This window comes from Zosterops lateralis, assembly GCF_965231275.1.
Source record: "Zosterops lateralis genome assembly, chromosome: 4".
NCBI classification, from domain to species: domain Eukaryota; kingdom Metazoa; phylum Chordata; class Aves; order Passeriformes; family Zosteropidae; genus Zosterops; species Zosterops lateralis.
Window position 1 is genome coordinate 55736169 of NC_139765.1, and position 19322 is coordinate 55755490.

The 19322-nt window shown below is 38.1% G+C and overlaps 1 protein-coding gene across 2 annotated transcripts; it reads right to left on the reverse strand.

The window, feature by feature from the left end:
* Window positions 1-885: 885 nt before the first annotated feature.
* CRELD2 (cysteine rich with EGF like domains 2) lies at window positions 886-19281 on the reverse strand. 2 transcript variants are annotated; one of them, XR_014589810.1, is made up of 11 exons: window positions 19080-19281; window positions 18003-18085; window positions 17016-17126; window positions 14736-14827; window positions 13526-13702; window positions 12155-12253; window positions 10489-10566; window positions 9616-9711; window positions 8648-8788; window positions 5228-7068; window positions 887-5193 (listed from the first exon to the last, which is right to left on the reverse strand). XR_014589810.1 is itself a non-coding variant. In XM_083858918.1 (10 exons), the coding sequence occupies exons 1-10, from the start codon at window positions 19248-19250 to the stop codon at window positions 7010-7012; spliced, it is 1107 nt and encodes a 368-aa protein (XP_083715044.1). In that variant the 5' UTR covers window positions 19251-19281; the 3' UTR covers window positions 886-7009. The 2 variants fall into 2 exon arrangements, 1 of the variants encoding a protein (XP_083715044.1); XM_083858918.1 differs by having other exon boundaries at window positions 886-7068.
* Between the last annotated feature and the right edge of the window lie 41 nt (window positions 19282-19322).

Genomic DNA, 19322 nt, shown 5'->3' on the forward strand with positions numbered 1-19322 from the left:
AAGGCTATAAAGTACTTCAATTGGCAGATGTTTATCTAGGACACACAGGTCAACTTATACCTACCTATGAAAGTGTTTCTTTATAAACACAAGCATTTAAATGTATAGATGAGTAAATGAAAAAATGGAGTAGCAACAATTCTTTATTTCCTAATCTAAATACTAAGAAGCTGCTGCTTCAGTCCAGGCTCTTGGCCAAATTATTAAAGAGCTCCAAGGGACTGCCACTGAAGGTAGATACCACACCATTCTTTTCTGGTGGCTGCTTCATAACTGGTGACTTTGTATTCCCTCTTTCCCAGTTCCAGTGATGTGTGATCTTTCTATTTGCCCATGCTGAGCTGCCACAGCTAACCCTGCTGTTACTTGATAAATAAATGAAAATAACTTTCTTAAAGTTACAAAATCACTGAGGGGATACCCTCATACAGGGAAAAAAAAAAAAAAAAAAAAAAAAAAAAAAAAAAAAAAAAAAAAAGTGAATTTCCCAAGAGTAAGTTGATTTATCTTAGTACTGAAACTGTGTTTCACTGCTGCCAAGAGTCACAGTTAGTGATTCTAAAGGTGACTAGATTTCATACAAATGTGTCAGCTGTTGTCATGCTTTTCTAAATGATAGTTTCTGGTCTTCTTTGCTTTAGTGCTTGAAAATGTGATACTGCTTATTCCTGAAACCAGAAAATCTGAAAGCCAACTAAAAGGCTGTATATTTTTTATGCTAAAGGTCAAAGATAAGCCTCAGCTCCCTGAACATTCCTCTTCCACCTTTTGCAAAGCAAAGATCTTATACAGGACTATCTTTTGTGTCTGTGCATCACCTCAAACAAGTGAGGCATAATCACAGCTGCATGTGGGAGAGTTCTTGTTTATTGCGCTAGTCATTAAAAGGAATTACTATCAAATGATAATATATTCTGATAAATATAGTAATGTGGAATGATGGAAAATACATTACCTCAGCATTTTTTAAAGTAGATGCTGCATTCTAAATGGCATGGAGAGAGTAATTCCACACTGGTGAGGGAAGAATAAGACGACCCACAAGGTCTCACTTGTTAGAATACTGACTAATTTATTCACAAATTGCTTTTTTGGGCAGCCATTTTTAACTATTAAAAAAAAAAAAAAACAAACAAAAAAAAAAAAAAAAACCACCAAAAAACAAACAAACAAAAAAAACCAAACAAAAACAACCACCTGAAAAGATCTGAGCAAGTAGGACACTTTATTTCTTAGTTTTAAAGTGTGTATTCCTTTCTCCTCCATCTCATTAAAAAAACCCCAACAAAAACAAACTAAAAAACCCCACAAAAAACCAACCAAACAACAACCCCAGACTTTTTTTTTTTTTTTAACTGAGAAATACTAAAGAAAATCAATGTTTGTTTGGTTTTTAATTACAGAGAATTTCTTACAGGTACACAGAATGGGCAAGAATAACAGGCTCTGGACCAAATTCCTAGAAGCCATTGAAAAAATCAGTGTGAACCAGAACTGATTTCATTTTATTATTATTTTATTTAAGGAGCTTTTTCTTTTTTCCTCAAGGAAGACAAATTTGCATAGTCCAAGTATGATATCTATCAAAATTCCCCCAGAGATACAGAAATATTTATGAAGTTACTGTATACATGATCTACCAAAATGATACATTATGTGAACATCACAATTTGCAAAACATGAAGCACCACCACCAAAATACCTATAATCTCTCAAATATGCTTAAAAATACTGACATAGCAGCCCCAATATGTATTTAAAGATCCAACTGTTTTCTTTTTTTCTTCCCTTTTGGGTTTACTGCACACTGTGAATGCAGAATTCAGCAACACTTTCTTCTAGCTGCACAACTTTCCAGCTACTGGTCATGCAGTTTCTGCACTGCTGGATGCAGTGTTGAATGTGAATCCTACGCATCAAATACTGTGATGCAGACTGTGGGGGATATGTGAGGACTAACAAAAGCAGATCAAAAAGCTGACCCTTAGTCCCAAAGAGCCTCCAGTCACCCCACCAAGACTGAATAAGAAGAGTTTGATTCAACAAAAAAGCACCATTAAGTAGAGAGACAATATTTTCACCTCAGCAGTAGATCAAGAAGTGCAACAAAACACTATTTTGCCTTCGAAGCAGTAGCAGGATCATAACCCTTTATATCAGAAGAGTAGACCTGGGCAGTTCAGGCATCAGCATGAGAGAAGAGCTACGGCAGACAGTCTTAGACAGAAAGGTCCAAGGCATTTGGCTGATTTCAGTGATCACTTTCCTTAATCCTGATGTGTCGGAAATCAAGCAAAGGCAGCAGGAAGCTGACAAGCATGAACAAGGAGCTCCTGACCAAAGTCCTAAAAAGGAACACACAAGGTAGAAACAGTGGCAAGTGACCCGGAAGGAATACAGAGCCACTGTCTTAGCATGAAGGAATGGAATCAAGAAAGCCAAAGCCACTTGGAGAAGAACCAGCAAGGGATTTGAAGAGTATTAAGGGCTGCTATAGGCATGTCTGCAGCAAATGAAACCATGAAAATAGACAAGGTGTGAAGTTGCTGAAAAGGATGAGAAAAATTCCACATTGATACATGTAAGGGGGGAAAAAAACCCACAAGCAGTTGCTTTGAACAACCTCAGAAGATTTCTTTCAGAACAGATAAAATACAATCTCAGGCAACAATCCAAAGCAGTCTGACTGACAGAGGGAAGGGAGGGCTATCAAGGAGGTCAGCTAGGACCATTGTGAATGACTATCCTTTACATTATTGCTACATATGAACCAGGACGTGGACTTTTTAAAACTTTTATTTTGTTACTGGAGGTTTCGTTGCTTACTTTTATCCCAACATATTTTTTCAGTTAGTCACCTGTTAAGGCAAACTTGAATTACTTGTGTGCCTAACTTTGTGCAGTATTAAGAATGGTCTGAAAATAACCTGAAGGGCAGGGTGCACCCTTTTCATCAGGGAGAACTGTCTCAATATATCCACATAGTGCCACATACACAGAGAGCTTTATGCTAGAAGTGTGATTTGGTGATTTTCAACTTGCAAATGTGATTGTTTGACTCTTTAACTGACAACTGCCTGCCTGAGTAGTAGCTCTCCTATACATGTTAGGATGATGTATGATCAGTCCTCATCATCCATAAAAAGCCCTGTGTCTGCACAGTATATCCCATATATTTTACAGCCACTGGTGTCCTGATCTTGGCTATAACTTATGGACATTAGCACCTTTCCTAAAGGTCCTAAAGATTATGAGAGAAAGATTATGATTTGAACCCTTTCAGGTGATCACTGACTTCCTGAATTACCTAAGTCATCAAGATGTTCTGCAAAACATAATTCATTTGCCCTATTTAGGAATGGATGGTATTACACTTTGAAGTGAATTCAGTGTTTATTACAGATATGTTGGGAATTCATATCAAATAAAATATTAAGTATTATATACCAATGTTCAGCTGAAAACGTTTCAGCACATACCTTGTCTTCTAAGTTTAGACACTGCAGAAATTGTGATAGAGATGCTGCATACTTGAGACTGCTTTCCTGGTCTTGTTTAGTGCCTTAATTGAAACATGAAGGTTTCTAAGTTTGCTTGGTCCTGGAAAGTGTTTCCAGACCTTCCATGGAGTCCAGCTATCATATACAAGAGAATCTTGTCCTTTCAAGTGCTTAGATACACTATTCAGCACTATTTCCCATGGAAAAAAACCACTTAGTTTTAGGTCAAGAAACCCCAAAGTAGTAGCAAAACAATCTAGGAAAAGGGATGCCGCTTCCAGTTTGATGCCACAGTTTGAAGTTTACAAAATAAATTGTAAGTGTGGGCCTAGAAGTTCACCTTGGTATTTATGACAGAAGTACCTAACCAACACTTCACTGAGGCACAAATCTTGTTTGTTGGATATCTCAGATAATTTCTGAAGTATTTACCAACATATTTGTATAGTTGGACATGAGACCTATAATTCCAGACAACCCTAAGTACAGTCTTGTACCACATAACCAGATGTCCTTACAATGCAATGAAAAAATTAATGGAAACAGCTCACTTTCTTTTAGCTCCATAATATTAACATATACAGTAGAAAGCACTGATAGTCTGGACTGGCTTGGTTAACAAAATGCACCAGACCTTCATTGCCAGTTTCTGTTAATCAGTTCCAATCCTGCTCTTCCACCCCCTCCATTCTGATTATAAACAGCAAAACCCAAGACAACTCTTGGTTGAGTCCAATCCCCACTGTATTCAAGGCAGAGGGGGAAAAAGATTAAGTTAATTCAAAACAAATTTTAGTTTCAACTTCTAAAATGGAGCAGTAATTACAGTCTGACGTAGTAAAGAGAATACAGAATAAAACAAGGAAACTAATTCTTTAAAAACTCAGCATCCAGAGGACATAAGACAGTAGCATAGTACTAAATATTTTTCACATACATATCTTGGCCCATATTCCTTCAGTAAAAGCCCTAAATATTTGAATTCACCTTTCTGAGCCGCACAATAATTTAATGAAGAGCAGCATGTGCCGATAATTGGTGGCAGCAGAATGGGAGAACTGAGGAAAACAGAGTATTAGTGACTCCTAATACCGGGTACTACATCTGTATGTTTTGTAAGGAACAACACTCAGATGGTTCTACTCTTGTAATGGAAAGCTGAAATAATTTTTCTCTAGAACTGAAAAACGGTCTAGTTGTATCAGATTACTCATTACTTTTGCAGGTCAGGCAAGGAAGAGTTTCTCCTCTTTATCACCATGGAAAAGCAAATTCTTGAGGTTTTTGGGTTTTATGAGTTAATTTCAGAGTTGATCTTAGTTAAGACGATTCAGTTAAGACTTTCTGTCCAAAGCTTTGGTACGTGGAAGCAAATGCTTCCACAATGTAGTTAAGAACCTCATCAGGTATCCCCCAGAGTTCTAAATAAGTTAACAGGAACTTCGAGTAGCAAGTTCTTCTTCACAGGGAGCATTATTTCAGGCTTGGAACATTAATAGAAGAGTTTGTACTGGACAGACAATTCCCTTGAGTATGAGTTGATGGCAGTTTCCAAACAAAACCCACATTTCCTGTTATGATTAACAACCATTCATGCCACAACCTGCAACACCTGGGAGTTACATGCGAGTGAGTGGGTAACATAGAGAAGTTACACTCCTGCAGGATTCTGAGGGGATAATACTGGCTACTCCTGCAGGATTCTGAGGGGCTAATACTGGCTACACTTATACTAAAGAACCCTAAAGATCTTTAAGTTGTATTCCATGGGCTTCCCAAACTGCCTACTTTTTTTTCCCTTTAAATTAGTAATCATTAAATACAATGTCTACACCTCCAACTTGCAAGTTTTGGTGGCAAACAGGCCCACCTTTGACAACTACAGCTGAGAAAGCACTGAAAATTTCATACTCTGACTGGCAAGTGAAGAAACATCTAGATGTAACAGCTAAAGAAAACTGACTTAAAGGAAACAGCTACAGATATCTTAATACCACAATGCAAAATATCAGCTTAGAGAGCTTTTAACATAAGAATCCAACAGAATCAGATTTTGTACAATATTCAATTATGTATCTATCACACATACAAATCTTCCATGCACTCTTCACAATCTGAACTGTGACTTAGTTTGAAAAAAAGTCTTCAGAAGTACATAGATGTCTGATTTTTATTATTTTCCTATTTTCTATTCATAGGCTTTTTATACCCCCTTACCTCAGGGTACTGTTTATAACTTCCTCATAGTCAAGCCTAAACTGTGCTCTTCTTAGCTGTATTCTCCAACCCCTTGTTATACTCCCTGAATCCATCACCACAATGTATTCTGAACTTTATTAATTTCCACCACAGACCGTACATGGATAATCCCTATTTTATTTACAGCTGTGACAGTCCTACAGGATATATCCATTTTAGCTCTTGTGCTTACCTTTAAGCTTAGAGACAACACATAGGAAGTTGTGTCTATGCTATGCTTATAAGCTTATGGCACAAGAAACAAGATGAAAAACTGTGATATGTTCGCTCTGCAGTAGACAGGACTTATTATACACAGCAGTATGCTGCAGTGAAAGTCCTGTATTCATCAGTTCTAGAGAGTACTCACATAATAACCATGAGCCATTGTGGGCGTGTGTTAGCCAGACCTACTTTTCATCACTTTCTAAACTAGTTTACATAGCTGATGCACGTATCTATCTGTCAGAAAGACCCATTTACCTGCCTTTGAAAAGCTAAGCTGACATAATTCGTCCTTTAGAGGAAAGAAGGGATGTTGTTGGGTTGGGGTTTTTATTTCATGTATATTCCAATACAGCTGACTGCTAGAATTCAGTGCTGAACTGAAATACAGTTTACAAGGTTCTGGGGTTTTTGGGTTTTTTTAAGGGTTGTTTGGGTTGTTTTTGTGGTTTTGGGTTTTTTAACTGACTTAAAAGAAAAACAGGCATGACAACACATCAAGGTATTAACATCTTAAAAATTTTAAGGCACATTCCAACAAAATAAACCTTTATTGAATGCAATATTAGGCATTCTATTTTGTTTAAGGGAACAGTGCTTCCCTCCCCCTCCCAAGAGATTCCCTTTCACAATTTCCAAAAGCTGTATTTCAGTTACAGAAATATTTCTCATGATTAGAAACAACAAACTTCAGTCTAAATTTTCCTTGAATTATGAAGTGCAACTAAATTCTTCCAGAAGATAATAGTTTTCAGTAGGCACTAGAATGAGAAGCCTGCAAGTTGTTTACAGTTGCTGGGTACAGTGTTGTGTTCATTCAAATTTTATAGTAACCAATCTAGATTTTTTTTTTTTGAAGAATTATATAAAAAGTGGAATTTAAGAATAAAGAAATGCAGCTTAAAGAGCAGGTTGTCACCATTAAAAAAAAAGTCTTCATAGCAACCTGCATATTTCATACCACTTCCACAGTATGTCAGCTAGCAGAGGCTTAGTCCAATAATTTAAAACTTTACATAGGAATGTCTTTTGGTTCTGAACGTAGATCATAAGTCAACATGTTCAGTATGTGAAGACTCAGTTTTTTCACTCTCTACTTCCTCTCCTGTGAAGTTAAATATAACAATTAGAATACAAATCTACTACCAACTATGCACATATAATTAATTATACATATAACTATGATTTTTGAAATTAAGATTTTTTTAAAAGAGAAACCCAAATTAACATATTTATCAAGATCAGAGAAGCAATTAAGCCACATATAACACTTACTTGCACTATTCTCCTAACCTAAGCTTGCATTTATATTTTTTACTATATACAAACAAAATGTTTCAAATGAACTGGTATTATACTATTAATGGAAGGGGAAAAAAAAAAACAGTACAGGCACTTCTATTCTAGGCTTTTGTTTTCAGCTATTCATAGCGAATTTCCTCCTTTCCACACAACCTGTCAGTTGTAGTTCTGGTATTTGAAAAAACAGGGCAAGTCTTACTCGGAATTGTTTTTTATAGTACACACTGCTCAGTTCAGATGTTAAAACAACCTTTTAAAAAGCTGAGCAATTTCAATATATTGAGAAAAGCATTATTTAAACAACAACAACAACAAAAACTAAGCCAATTTGTCAAGCTTTTATTTTAGTTTTAGTTTCAGAATGTCAGACCACATTAGCAAAGGTAGTAATTGATACCCTCCATATCTGTATCAGAGAAGTAAGCAACTCATTCTAAAGGACTAATAACAGTGAGCACTGAGAGTAAAAGGAAAGAACTGAGCGGCCTTGAGCAGCAATACAACATCCATCTTTCCAACTTATCAGTACATGATGAAAAATCAGTCTTGGAGATGGAAATGGGAGGATAAAAACCCACCCAAACAAACTAAGAAGTTGAAATAAAACTTATGATATTAGGTGTCTCTCATCTATTCTACAGCTGTTATTGCAAAATAATCCTATCTTTCTCTTTGGAATTGTAAAAGAGGCCTAGATGGAGTAATGGAACATTTAATGAACGTAGTTCTGTTCATATGGGTCAACACATCCTAGAAAAAATGACAGTTAATTTTTTTAATGAAGGTATAATTTAAATGAAGCTAAACAGCTCCCTATGACTGACAGATGGATATCTTCTCCATTTTCACCTTAACACCAGTTCTGGCACTTACATGGTCACAAAATAAACAAATTCATCTTTGTTATCCAGCAAAAAGAATTTGTAATTATTTTTAAATTTTTAAGTTTCTGAGATTTCAATGAGTTGAAGACTGCATGCAATAAGATAAACACTTAAGTCACTACAATTAATGGTAAGAAAAGAAGTGGGGATAACAAACTCATTTTTATGACAGTAGAAATTTGCTAGCTCATTTTATGTAACAAAGCAAAACCCTTAGTCACTTAAAAATACAACCTTGAGTTAAGCAAAAATGTAGCAACACAAGAACAGAATGTTTAAAAGCATAAACTATTTTTAAGTAAAAAAAAATGCAAGTCAGAGTGAGGTCTACACTATAAACAACTGATACAGACCAGAGCTGTATGAAGATGAGAAATAATACAGAGGGATTTACAAGTAACTAGACCCTTAGACTTAAATAAAACTTTAAGTTGTTGATACAGGATATCTCTTTTTTTTTTTTTTTTTTTTTTTAATTGTCCCTGAATAGCTACTTGCCTGGTTTAACAGTTTGAACACATGTTCCATCCTTATCTTCAAATCCTTCTGAACATACACACTTGTAACTACCTGACGTATTAACACAGTCTTGATTCTCTTTCATGCAGACCTTTTCAGGAAGGTTACATTCATCTATATCTAGAGATAGCACAGGGAAAGAAAGAGTCCATTGATGTTATTTTGTTAAAAACTTTAATTGTGCTCAGTCATTTAAACAAAATTCTATTCAGATATGAAAATCACTGAGGAGCAGAATACTGCTGCAACAGATTTAACTTCTGTTAAATAATCTATTTCTTCATGATTTGGACTGTTTCAAAGTTATTCAGATAACACCCAGTACTGTTGTTTTTTAATGTTTTGTAGGTCCCTGTACAGAGAAATGTATTAAGCAGTTATGTTTGTCACAATTAGGCAATTTGTCTTTATCTACTGAACATTTCCCCCACAGTCATTTTCTATTTATGCCATCAAAGTATAGCTAAAGGGAACAGAGCTTGTAAATACTACATCATAACACTTAACTACTTCAGATTATGCATATGTTCTTCTCTTTCCCACAGAGGAAGTTTAATTTCACATTATAATTCACTAAGAATGAATATCATTTGAAATTGGACATTATGGCATTCTGATAGATTATCAGAATGCCTGCCTTTCTGTTACAAAATGAACAAAAACAGAGATCTGATGAAGTGGTAAGTAACTGACAAAAGACTCATGTAGCTGTTTCCTGAACCTACTATAAAATACCTTGTTCCTTTGTACCAGCGGTTCACTTTAAGCCTTGCCAAGCAAATTAGCTCAGTAATATAAAGGAAGTGAAGTAACTGAGAACAACTGGGTTCACTGACAGGCACAAAATCTGATGCACACTAATGTAAATGTACTTATGAGCTCCTCAGCATGGCTAACCCAGAGTGAGCTAACCAGCATGGTTACCAGGTACTGCTAAATCCACCAACCTGTACACTTCTCATCTTCCTCCATGTATCCGGATGCGCAGGTCTTACATTTATCAGAACCTTCTCCTGTGCAACCTACACAGCTGGCATCACAGGCTAAAGATAAAATACTTTATGGATAAAAAAAATTGTATATCTGGGGTTTAAAATACCACCCTTAAAGTCAGACAGCTTACCCACACAAGGAATCATAGAATGGCTTGAGCTGGAAGTTGACCTTAAAGATCATCTAGTTCCAACCCCCCTGCCATGGGTTGGATGCCTTTCACTAGACCAGGTAGCTCAACATTCCATCCAACCAGTCTTTGAATGCAACCAGGGACAAAGCATTCATAACTTCTCAGGTCCAGTGCCTCAATACCCTCATAGTAAATATTTTCTTCCTAATATCTAATCCTACTCTATTTCACCTTGAAACCATTCCCCTTTGTCTTGTCCACTACACACCCTTGTAAAAAGGCCTTCTCCACCTTTGCGGTAGGCGTCTTTAGTTACTGGAAGGCTCTGGAGCCTTCTCTTGTGCAGAATGAACAATCCCAGCTCTCTCAGCTTGTCCTCATAGGGGAGGTGACCCTCTTGATCTTCACAGCTGTCCTCTGGACTCACTCAGGCAGGTCTATGCCTTCCTTATATTAGAGGCCCCAGAGCTGGATGCAGTACTTGAGGTGTGGGATCTCACAAAAGCCAATTAGAAATAAGCAGAAATCTCTTGTTTTTCTCATACAATAGGCCTAAAGCCTCATCCTCCCTGTGCCCAGTGAGGATCAGACCATGCTGTACCAAATACCTATCATGCATTTTCTAAGCATTACCTCTAGCATTAGTTTAGGATTCTAGACAGTAAAAAAATACAACAGCAGATTGAAAAGAAACCTTTGCATGAGAAAGATCCATCTGTATTCAAACAATACTGGTGATCTTTGCAAGGAGAAGCAGCGCATTCATCAAAATCTGAAAGATAAAAAGTGACAAGTTACCTAAAACAGTAGTCATGATTAAACAGCCAGATTCCTACCTGAATGCTCTAAAAGTGACTGCACTGAGAACAGTTGTTGCAATGACTTTTGGGGTCATGCAACATGGCGGACACAGAACTAGCAGGGAAAACATACTGAATACACTGGTTTGTTCCGCTTAAATCTGTATTAGAAAATAAAAACTCATCCTCATATGCTTTGTGATAAGCATAAGAGATGTATCAGAAATTCAAGAGATAAAATTAAATAAACTTCCAGGATACCTGCCATCCTTGTCATTTTTAAGTCATCCATTTATGCAACTATAATAAACAAGCAGATAGACTATTGTTCTGGAGCACTATTTTCTCCTGTACTCCTACATTACCGAGTTACAGAACTTTTTATATGACTAAAAAGCTTATACTAATGCACACACGTGCCTCTCAGTATTCTGCACAAAACCTGGTTTGTTCCAATTTGCTATGATTAAGACCAGTCAAGCTGAAACTCACTACTGCAGAGTTAAAACCTGCAAGGCTTATGATTTTTGAGGAAAGGGTGCAACAGTATTTCATTAAAAAATTCAAAGAAAGGCTATTTCAGTCCCTCTCTTCCTGTCACTGCTGTCACTCATCCTGTTGCTGCACCCATCATTCCTACTTGATTGATTTGTAGTTCATTAGTGGCAATAATTATTTGGAAAAAAACCCAGCTGTGCAGAAGACAGTAGTACCAAAGCATCTTAAAAATTCACTGGGAGTGCTCAGTAGTTGCCTGAGCATGTAATGCAAGAGCTGTAATTCAAGCCCAGTTCTCACTGGCACTTTGAAAAGGAAACACTGTTCACATAATTTCTAAGACACTGTTTCCAGGTATTATGTTAGAGGTCTTCAAAGGGTGAAATTTAACCGCTTAAGCAGAATGCGTTACTCTCCCCTAGAGCTTTCCTGTATTGGGAGTGTTTTTAGTGTTCACATTTTTCCTGGAGTGTTTCACGCTTATTTCCTCATAAACCAAGTTAAATACTAAGATAGAAACAGGTAAGAGATTAATGAAACACTGAGCTTGATGTCTCCCAGTAATTCTGTCCAACAGCAGGAAAAGTTAGCATGCATGGCTTTTAGTGAAGTGTTTGAACTCTTAGGGCTGAGCATTTAAAACAAAGCTATGTGAAGGTAAATGTGCAATTAGTACAAAATATGTAGTTAAGTTTATATGAATCTTCTACTAATTGACAAAATAGCTTAAAGAGCAGGACATTGTTTAGCACTCAAATAAAAACCAAGAAAACTCATGTCTAAAAAGAAACACTCCACTTGCTGCTCTGTGTATTCCACTAAACTAAAAAGACATGAACAGTATGATAAAGATAACTATCATCACCAGGCAATCAGTGGTGAGAAAATACTACTTTCCTGCAACATGAAACAAGTTAGGAAGAGAGAGACTAATAAAACTGTAGAAATCTAAACTGACAGATCATTTCCATAAAATACAATAAAACTTGGAAGTGATGTCATCCAATCTTACTAGCCATTGTTATTACAAAACCTGTTTGAAGTCTGCCCAGCATTACTCACCCACACAAGCTCCACCTTCATTTTTAATCCAGCCTTCTTTACAGTCTTGGCAGTCCTCGTTACTTGAGCCAGTACAAGTCTTACAGGCAGCATGGCAGGCTGAGAGGAGAAAACTACAACCTGAGTTTTGTTCAGAGATCCCACAACCAGCTTGGGCACACAAATTCTCAGAGAAAATTTTATTTAGTATTCACTGGAATAGTAGCTTGAAACTCCCATTCACAAGATAGCACCTCCATAAGGACAAGACTTAATTTAGAAACACGCAGCTATCTGACCAAAAACAACTGCAAAATCCCAAAATACCCCTAGAAACCAAACCCAGCAATTACAGTTATTTGCACCACTGAGAACACTGCCAAGAAATTCTAGTGACTAGAATTAGCAGGCCCAATTTCTAAAATATTTGGAAAGACGAGATCAGGAAGGCTGGGTTTTTATTTGGGATATATATATATTATATTATATATATCCCAAGGCTGGGACGTGAGTTTAAACAACAAACTCTGCACTTCCCTACCTAATAAATCCTCACAGTACTTACATTTGCAACTAGCTATGAGAGCAGTGTGTGAAGTGATTTAACTCTGAAGAACTTCAGAGGGAAATACAGTAGAAATCCAGCTGTATACCCATATCTTTTATATATATAACACACCCTATGTAACATATATTTATATATTGTACTCTAAAACAAATCATATAGAAGACTTACTACACAACCTGATTAAAAAAAAACAAAAAACCCAACCCCCCCCCCCCCCCCCCCCCCAAAAAAAAAAAAACCCACCTAATAATATAGACTATTTAACAACAATCTTATTAGACCCCAGGGTCAGGGTGTAGCTGTTGCAGAATCTCATCAAGGGTCTAAGAACAATTGAAAATCTAACCAATGCAAAATTTTATTCCTGTGACCTGACTTTGTTTCAAAATTAAACTTAGGCCAATCTAACTGGAATCTAAGTAGTTTGAAGTACAGATCAACTGTTTCCATGCCCATTTATTCCATGTACACTTATCTGAGACATGAGGAAAACCTAGCTTTTAAAGCAGTCCAGTATGTAGTAATTTCAGCTCAAGATTTTAAAACTACTTAGGAAGCAGAGAAGCAAATATTTTTATGAATTCTGCTTCTTAAAGCAGAAAAAAACCAATTTAAAAATCAAGGAGAGTGTGGAAAGATGACTTAGCAAAACCTTAGAATTCCACCAAACTGACTGACACGTCTTTTATGCTTAAAGCTGAGTGACCAAACTATGTTTTGTCTCTACATTTGTTAGTTTCAATTGTTTCTGGTTTTGCTTGCAAAGAAAGTAACACAAAGAAGAAGTAACACAAAGATATAAACATGTCTTAAGACTTTTTTACCTGTACAAACAGAATGTGTCTCATTTCTCAAGGAACTGAAGTAGCCACTAGAACAGTCCAAACAAAATTGTCCTGTGTACTCCTTCTTACAGCTACATGAGCCATCTCCACCTCGGGTACCATCACCGTCACAGTGGCCATTTCCATGGCAAGGTCTTTCTGATCCACCAAGACAAGCTAAAAATGGATCAAAAATATTTTTAAATCACATGTTTCAGGAAATAACTTCCTGCTCTCAGACACAAGCACCCAAAGTCCCTCTCTCTTCACAGAAAATAAGATGAAAATTAATTTTAAAATGTCACACTAAAGCAGAATATAATTTTCCAGAGTTTTTTTCACCCTTGAGAGTAATCCAAAGTTTTGCAATAAGGCAATGCTCAATAATATATTCAAGTATAAGGGAAACTCAAAACAATCTCCAGGAAAGTCCAGTTATCAATTTCATTTTGGGTAAAGACCATGGCTCAAAATTTTATTTATTTTCCTAGCTTCCTGGACAAAATTGGTATCTTTATTTTTTCTGGATCTCTGAGAAGGCTCATACCACATCTGTAAAAGTTTACCGGCTATCATTTAGATCAATATAGGGAATAGGGACTTATTTTTTATCAGTATATTAAGTGGCCAAAATCAATCTCTTAACAAGGTGCAAAATTCTAGAGATATACAAATTTCACCAGCCTCAGAGGCCAAATATCTCCCATCACTTTTGCAAAGACCTTACTTTCACCCTCACCTACTTTTACCCATTTTTTCTCATTGCCTTTTTAACTGATCATCAGTTGCAAGTTTCTTCAGTTAAACCCCAGCAGCACTGGGGTTGTTTTAGTCTTGAAACTGGTCAAGGATTCTTGTCTACACAGATTCTGCAAGGCCACCTATACAACAGACTTCATGTTACAGAGAGCCTTTCAGGGTGGGTCAGGTGTAGACAGGAGCATGAGATTGATGGTTTCTGCACATCTCGGTACCCTGGATAGCTTTGTACATCACTACATGCCCTGAAGACTTTTGTTCAGGCAGGATATTCACAAGGTAGCCACCCAGTAATGAGGCAGCAAGCAGGTACATACTACACAGCAGCCAGTGTCTCATGCAAAATTTCATTCATAATGTATTTGTCCATGACAGTAAAGACTGAAACAAATAGGTAAAAAAAAAAAAAAAAAATATGTATCTGCTACTGAATTTTTCAGAAGAAAATTACCAAGGCAATCGGGTCCGTAAGTTCCAGCAGGGCAGCAAACTTCTATTGTTTCAATGCAAAACCACTTAAACAAATCTGGATACTTTTTCCTTCTGAATACAAAAAGAACAAAGATTCTTTAAAAGCTAACACACACAACTGACCCAGCACAACACAGGAGAGAAACTTATTGCACATGAGAGATTAGAAATCTATTTCTTCCAAAGATTCCAGTGATCAATTTCTAGAAGTCCTCCAACTTGAAAACATACCTTTTAAAATACAACACTATTAACAAGCTCTACTCAAATTTTATAGATTATATTAAAAAAAAAAAAAGTGAAATAAGAGCAACAAATAAAATCAGTTCATCTTCACACATGCACACACTTTTTTTAAAAACACCTTATTTTTAGGGAAGGTTTATATATAGTTTAGACAGTATTATGTCTTTCTCTTATAGCTAAGTGCTGTATCTTTATCTCAAGTATACAGAAGATAGCCCGGAAGAGATGTTAACATTTGTTTAAATTAATGGCAACTTGATGATAGGGTTAAAATGTCTCCTTTTTTTTAGCATTGATCAAGTATTATTTTAGAAGGCATTTTTTAAATTAACAAGTTAGTTATGTGCTACTAGAGCACCAGCATACAGTCCCAATTAACGGAATCCCGTTCCCTGCCCCTCGCAGGACTTCCTACACTAAACCAGGTGAGCAAGAGTGTCCCCAGATGATTCCTGACAGGCTTGGTGCTGTGGGGAACCTGTTCCAGTGATTGACCATCCTTTATGTAACAACTTGTAAAAAATACCTAAGATATTCATGGGCAAAGAAACTGTCTTTGGAAACTACCACAGAAACTGAATGACAATTGGATACTGCAGGTTAAAGAAAGGAAGGTAATTGCATGCACTCAGAAAGTCTATCAAATACAGAACTTTCCAAAACCCAATGTATTTTATGAATTGTTTTGATTATTTTAGATAGTCTAGTTTGTCAAACTTTCTAGTTTAAGACCAGTTCTGAAAATTATAGCCAAATTAAAGACTTTAGGTTGCATAGTTTACCTTTCTGGAAGGCATGTCCTATGAGGAGCACCTAAGGACTCTGTGCTTGTCTAGGAGGAGGTGGAGGGGGTGGCCTCATTGCCCTCTGCAGCTTCCTGAGGATGGAAAGGGGAGAAGGAGGTGCAGATCTCTGTTGTATTTAATGACAGGACACAAGGGAAGGGTTCACAGCTGCACCAGGAGAGGTTTAGACTGGACACTAGGAAACACTTCTTTACCAAGAGGGCGATCAAACACTGGGACAGGTTTCCTAGAGAGGTGGTGGAAGCTCCAAGCCTGTCATTATTTTAGAAGTGTTATGGACAATGACCTTGACAACACGCTTTAACTTTTGATCAGCCCTGAAGCGGTCAGGCAGCGGGACTAAGTGATCATTGTAAGTTCCTCCCAACTGAAATACTCTACTTTCTCCTCTGCTGTTCTATTCTATTATCTTCACAACCTGTTAACACAATTACAATCCTGTAGAGTTAGGTAAAAGGATAAAGCAGTCATTTAGAAGAAAGTGGAGTATCAAAAAGCCTTATCCAGTTATGAAACATTATAATGGCAGTTCACTCTATTGAATTCTAGCTAATTAGGAGTGCTGACAGTCTAAATTAGTGAAAAATACTTAGAAGAAATGGGATTTGGAACTAAAACCCAAACATTAGAAAATCTAAATCTTCCACTACCATCCATGCACTAATTATATTTAAGACTGGTATACAAAAGCTCAGCTATAACACAAATCCCAATATAACTTAAAATGCAAGTAGAAAAGTCAGCTGCTACTCTACCATCCTCAAGAGATCCAACTTCTACACTGATTAGGACAAATTATTCTTTTGATTGCCAGGAGAACAAAACATAGTTTTGGGGGGAAAAAAGCAAACAACCAAAAACCCCACAAGAAGCAAAGAGCCCTCTGCAGTTTTGTGACAAAGGAAAAAAATAAGGGACTAACTTCAAAATTTTCCAATGTTAGTTTGCCTTGACACTCCACTGGTAATTAAGTAGACAGTGTATAAGAAACAGTATAGATGCTTTGGTGCAACACTTCTGGAACTGAAAACCAGAAAGAACATAGTACAGCAGCACATGTCACTAACAGTCTGAAACTAGCTGTACCCAACGACAACTTTTAAAAGACAATGAAGAATTACTCATACTGCTATTGTTCAGACACAAGATTTAACATTATTCGTTCATCCTCTTAGATAATTTATTTGCCCAAAGAAAACGATACTTACAATTTGAACCACCATTTCTCTATAAGTTCTTCATGTTCTTCAACCATGTTGTTACATTCGAAGTTGCTACTGTCACACAGATTCTCTGTGATCTCTACAAGACGAATTTCACTACAAGCAGAGAAAGAAAACTGTAACTTTAATTTAAATGTTCAGTACAACTCAAGACCTGACAGAGCAGCCACACCTCAGTGAGAGTATTTCATCAGTTTGTGTGGTGCCCTGAGTTAGTTTCAAAACATACCAAATATCAGAGTAAAAAAGTAATAAACATTATCTCAGTCAAAAGAATCCCCAAACTCAGAATAATGACCACAAGAACCTTGTGACTTGCTTGGATTTACTATGTTTGCAGATTGTAGGTTTGATAGATTTTTAGCTTCCCAGAAAATTGGAGTGTAGTACTTTTCTTTTACGTTCAACAATAAATTGAGTGTATTTTTATTTGATACAAGCCTGTGAATCTCACAGTAACATCTCAGGGCTCCAACTAAGATTAAAAATGAATTTGAAAGGCAGGAGAAAGGTATTAGACCTTTGTTCCATGGTTAACCAGATATGTGTACAGTAATCTGCTTTCTCTTTGGCACTGAAACAGTGACAACTCTCGGGAGGAGATACAGCTTTCATTGAGTATTTCAGTATTCTGTACCTTTTATGACTAGCAATAAAGTATTGATCATTATTTAGATTAATTATTTTAAGACTTTAATGGGTAAATAGAAAAAAACCTCCACTACTATGATTAATAACAGAATTAACTTTTGTTGTTTCCAGAAACACGATTAATAAAGACAATAGTAGGGCATTCAAGTCTTTACTATAATCTTTAGATTACAATGTAATGTAACATAATAATCATTAAGAATTTAAGTTTTGGACAAGAGAAACCTTAGCTACCAAGTTCAATATTTAAGTTCCACACAAATACTGGTATAGTGAAGTTACACACAGAGAACATAAATGAGAAGTACCGAGACAGCTCACCTGGACTCATACTTGGACAGTGTCTTCTCTTCCCAAGCAGTGTTTCCACCACCAAAGTTTTTTTTAGCTGTATCTGCTAAGCCCTACAAATAAAAAGTACCAGAAAATACATAGGGTTTAATTCTAACAAAATTTAAAAGCAATAACAAATGCTTATATAAAAATTGTGAAAAGTGCCATGCATAAACTACAGTAGAGTCTCAAGCTGCTGATCAAATTCCTAAATGAAAGTAACAGCTAATAACAACATGAAAAATGAGAAAGTGTATATTACAGCATAACATGATTAAGTTTTCCTAATGCATAAACAGGGCCATGTTACAGTCTTGATTTACAAAAAAACCCCCAACCCATGCATGTATGAAACTTTACACCCTCCTCCCTCAACTCCTCAGGAAATTTATTATCACTTGAACAGAACCTCTACTTCATTCAGTTTTGACGGCAGTCCGGTCTGCAGCACATCGTAAGTTACCCACACAGCCGTACCACAGGGCGACCAGCAGAGCTGTCCCCAGTCACAGCCAAAGCCCCAAACGCCACCTCGCAGAACACCCCGCAGTCCAGGTGACCTGCCGAGCCTGCAGCAGCCGACACGCGTACGGAGAGTGCAAAGCCCCTCGCTGCGGGCACAGAATTTACCGTGCCACAGGCACGGCTGCTGCAAGTGGCATCAGATAGTGGAAGTTTGGGGACGAAGCTTTCCACCAGCACTTCCCATGGAGCGGGATACGCTCCGACAGAGCCAGCCTTTCTGCACAAAAAGCACCAAAACACCTTTGGCGGCAGAGACGGAGGAGCTCTGCCCCCCACCCGCCTATGCACTGGGACCGCTGCCCCATCGCAGGCCCGGGCGCCACCTCGAACGCGGCTCCGGCGGAGCTCCCGCAGCGCGGCATCCGAGCACGGAGCCGGCGGGACCCGCCCCGCGCCCACAGCGCTGCTCGGCCGGGGGCCGGCGCTGCCCTCGGTGCCGCGGGCCGGGGCCGCCTATGCCGGTGCTCGGCCCCGCCGGGACCCCTCACCCGCGAAGCCTGGCCCCACCGCGGGGCCGTCCGCCCGCACCCCGCGGCCCACCTGATTGAACCTGTCCACGATGCCCCGGCAGGTGGAGCACGCCAGGCGCCGCCGCTCACCGGCGCCGCGGGCAGGCGGCGGCAGCAACAGGGCGGCACAGAGCAGCACGGCCAAGGCCACGCGAGACGGTCGTGGCGCGGGGCCCGGGTGAGGAGAGGGGCCGAGCCCCATGGCGAGGGCCGGGACCCCTGGACGCGGAGCGGGGCCGCCCCAGCCGAGCCCCCTCAGCAGCGGCAGCCGCAC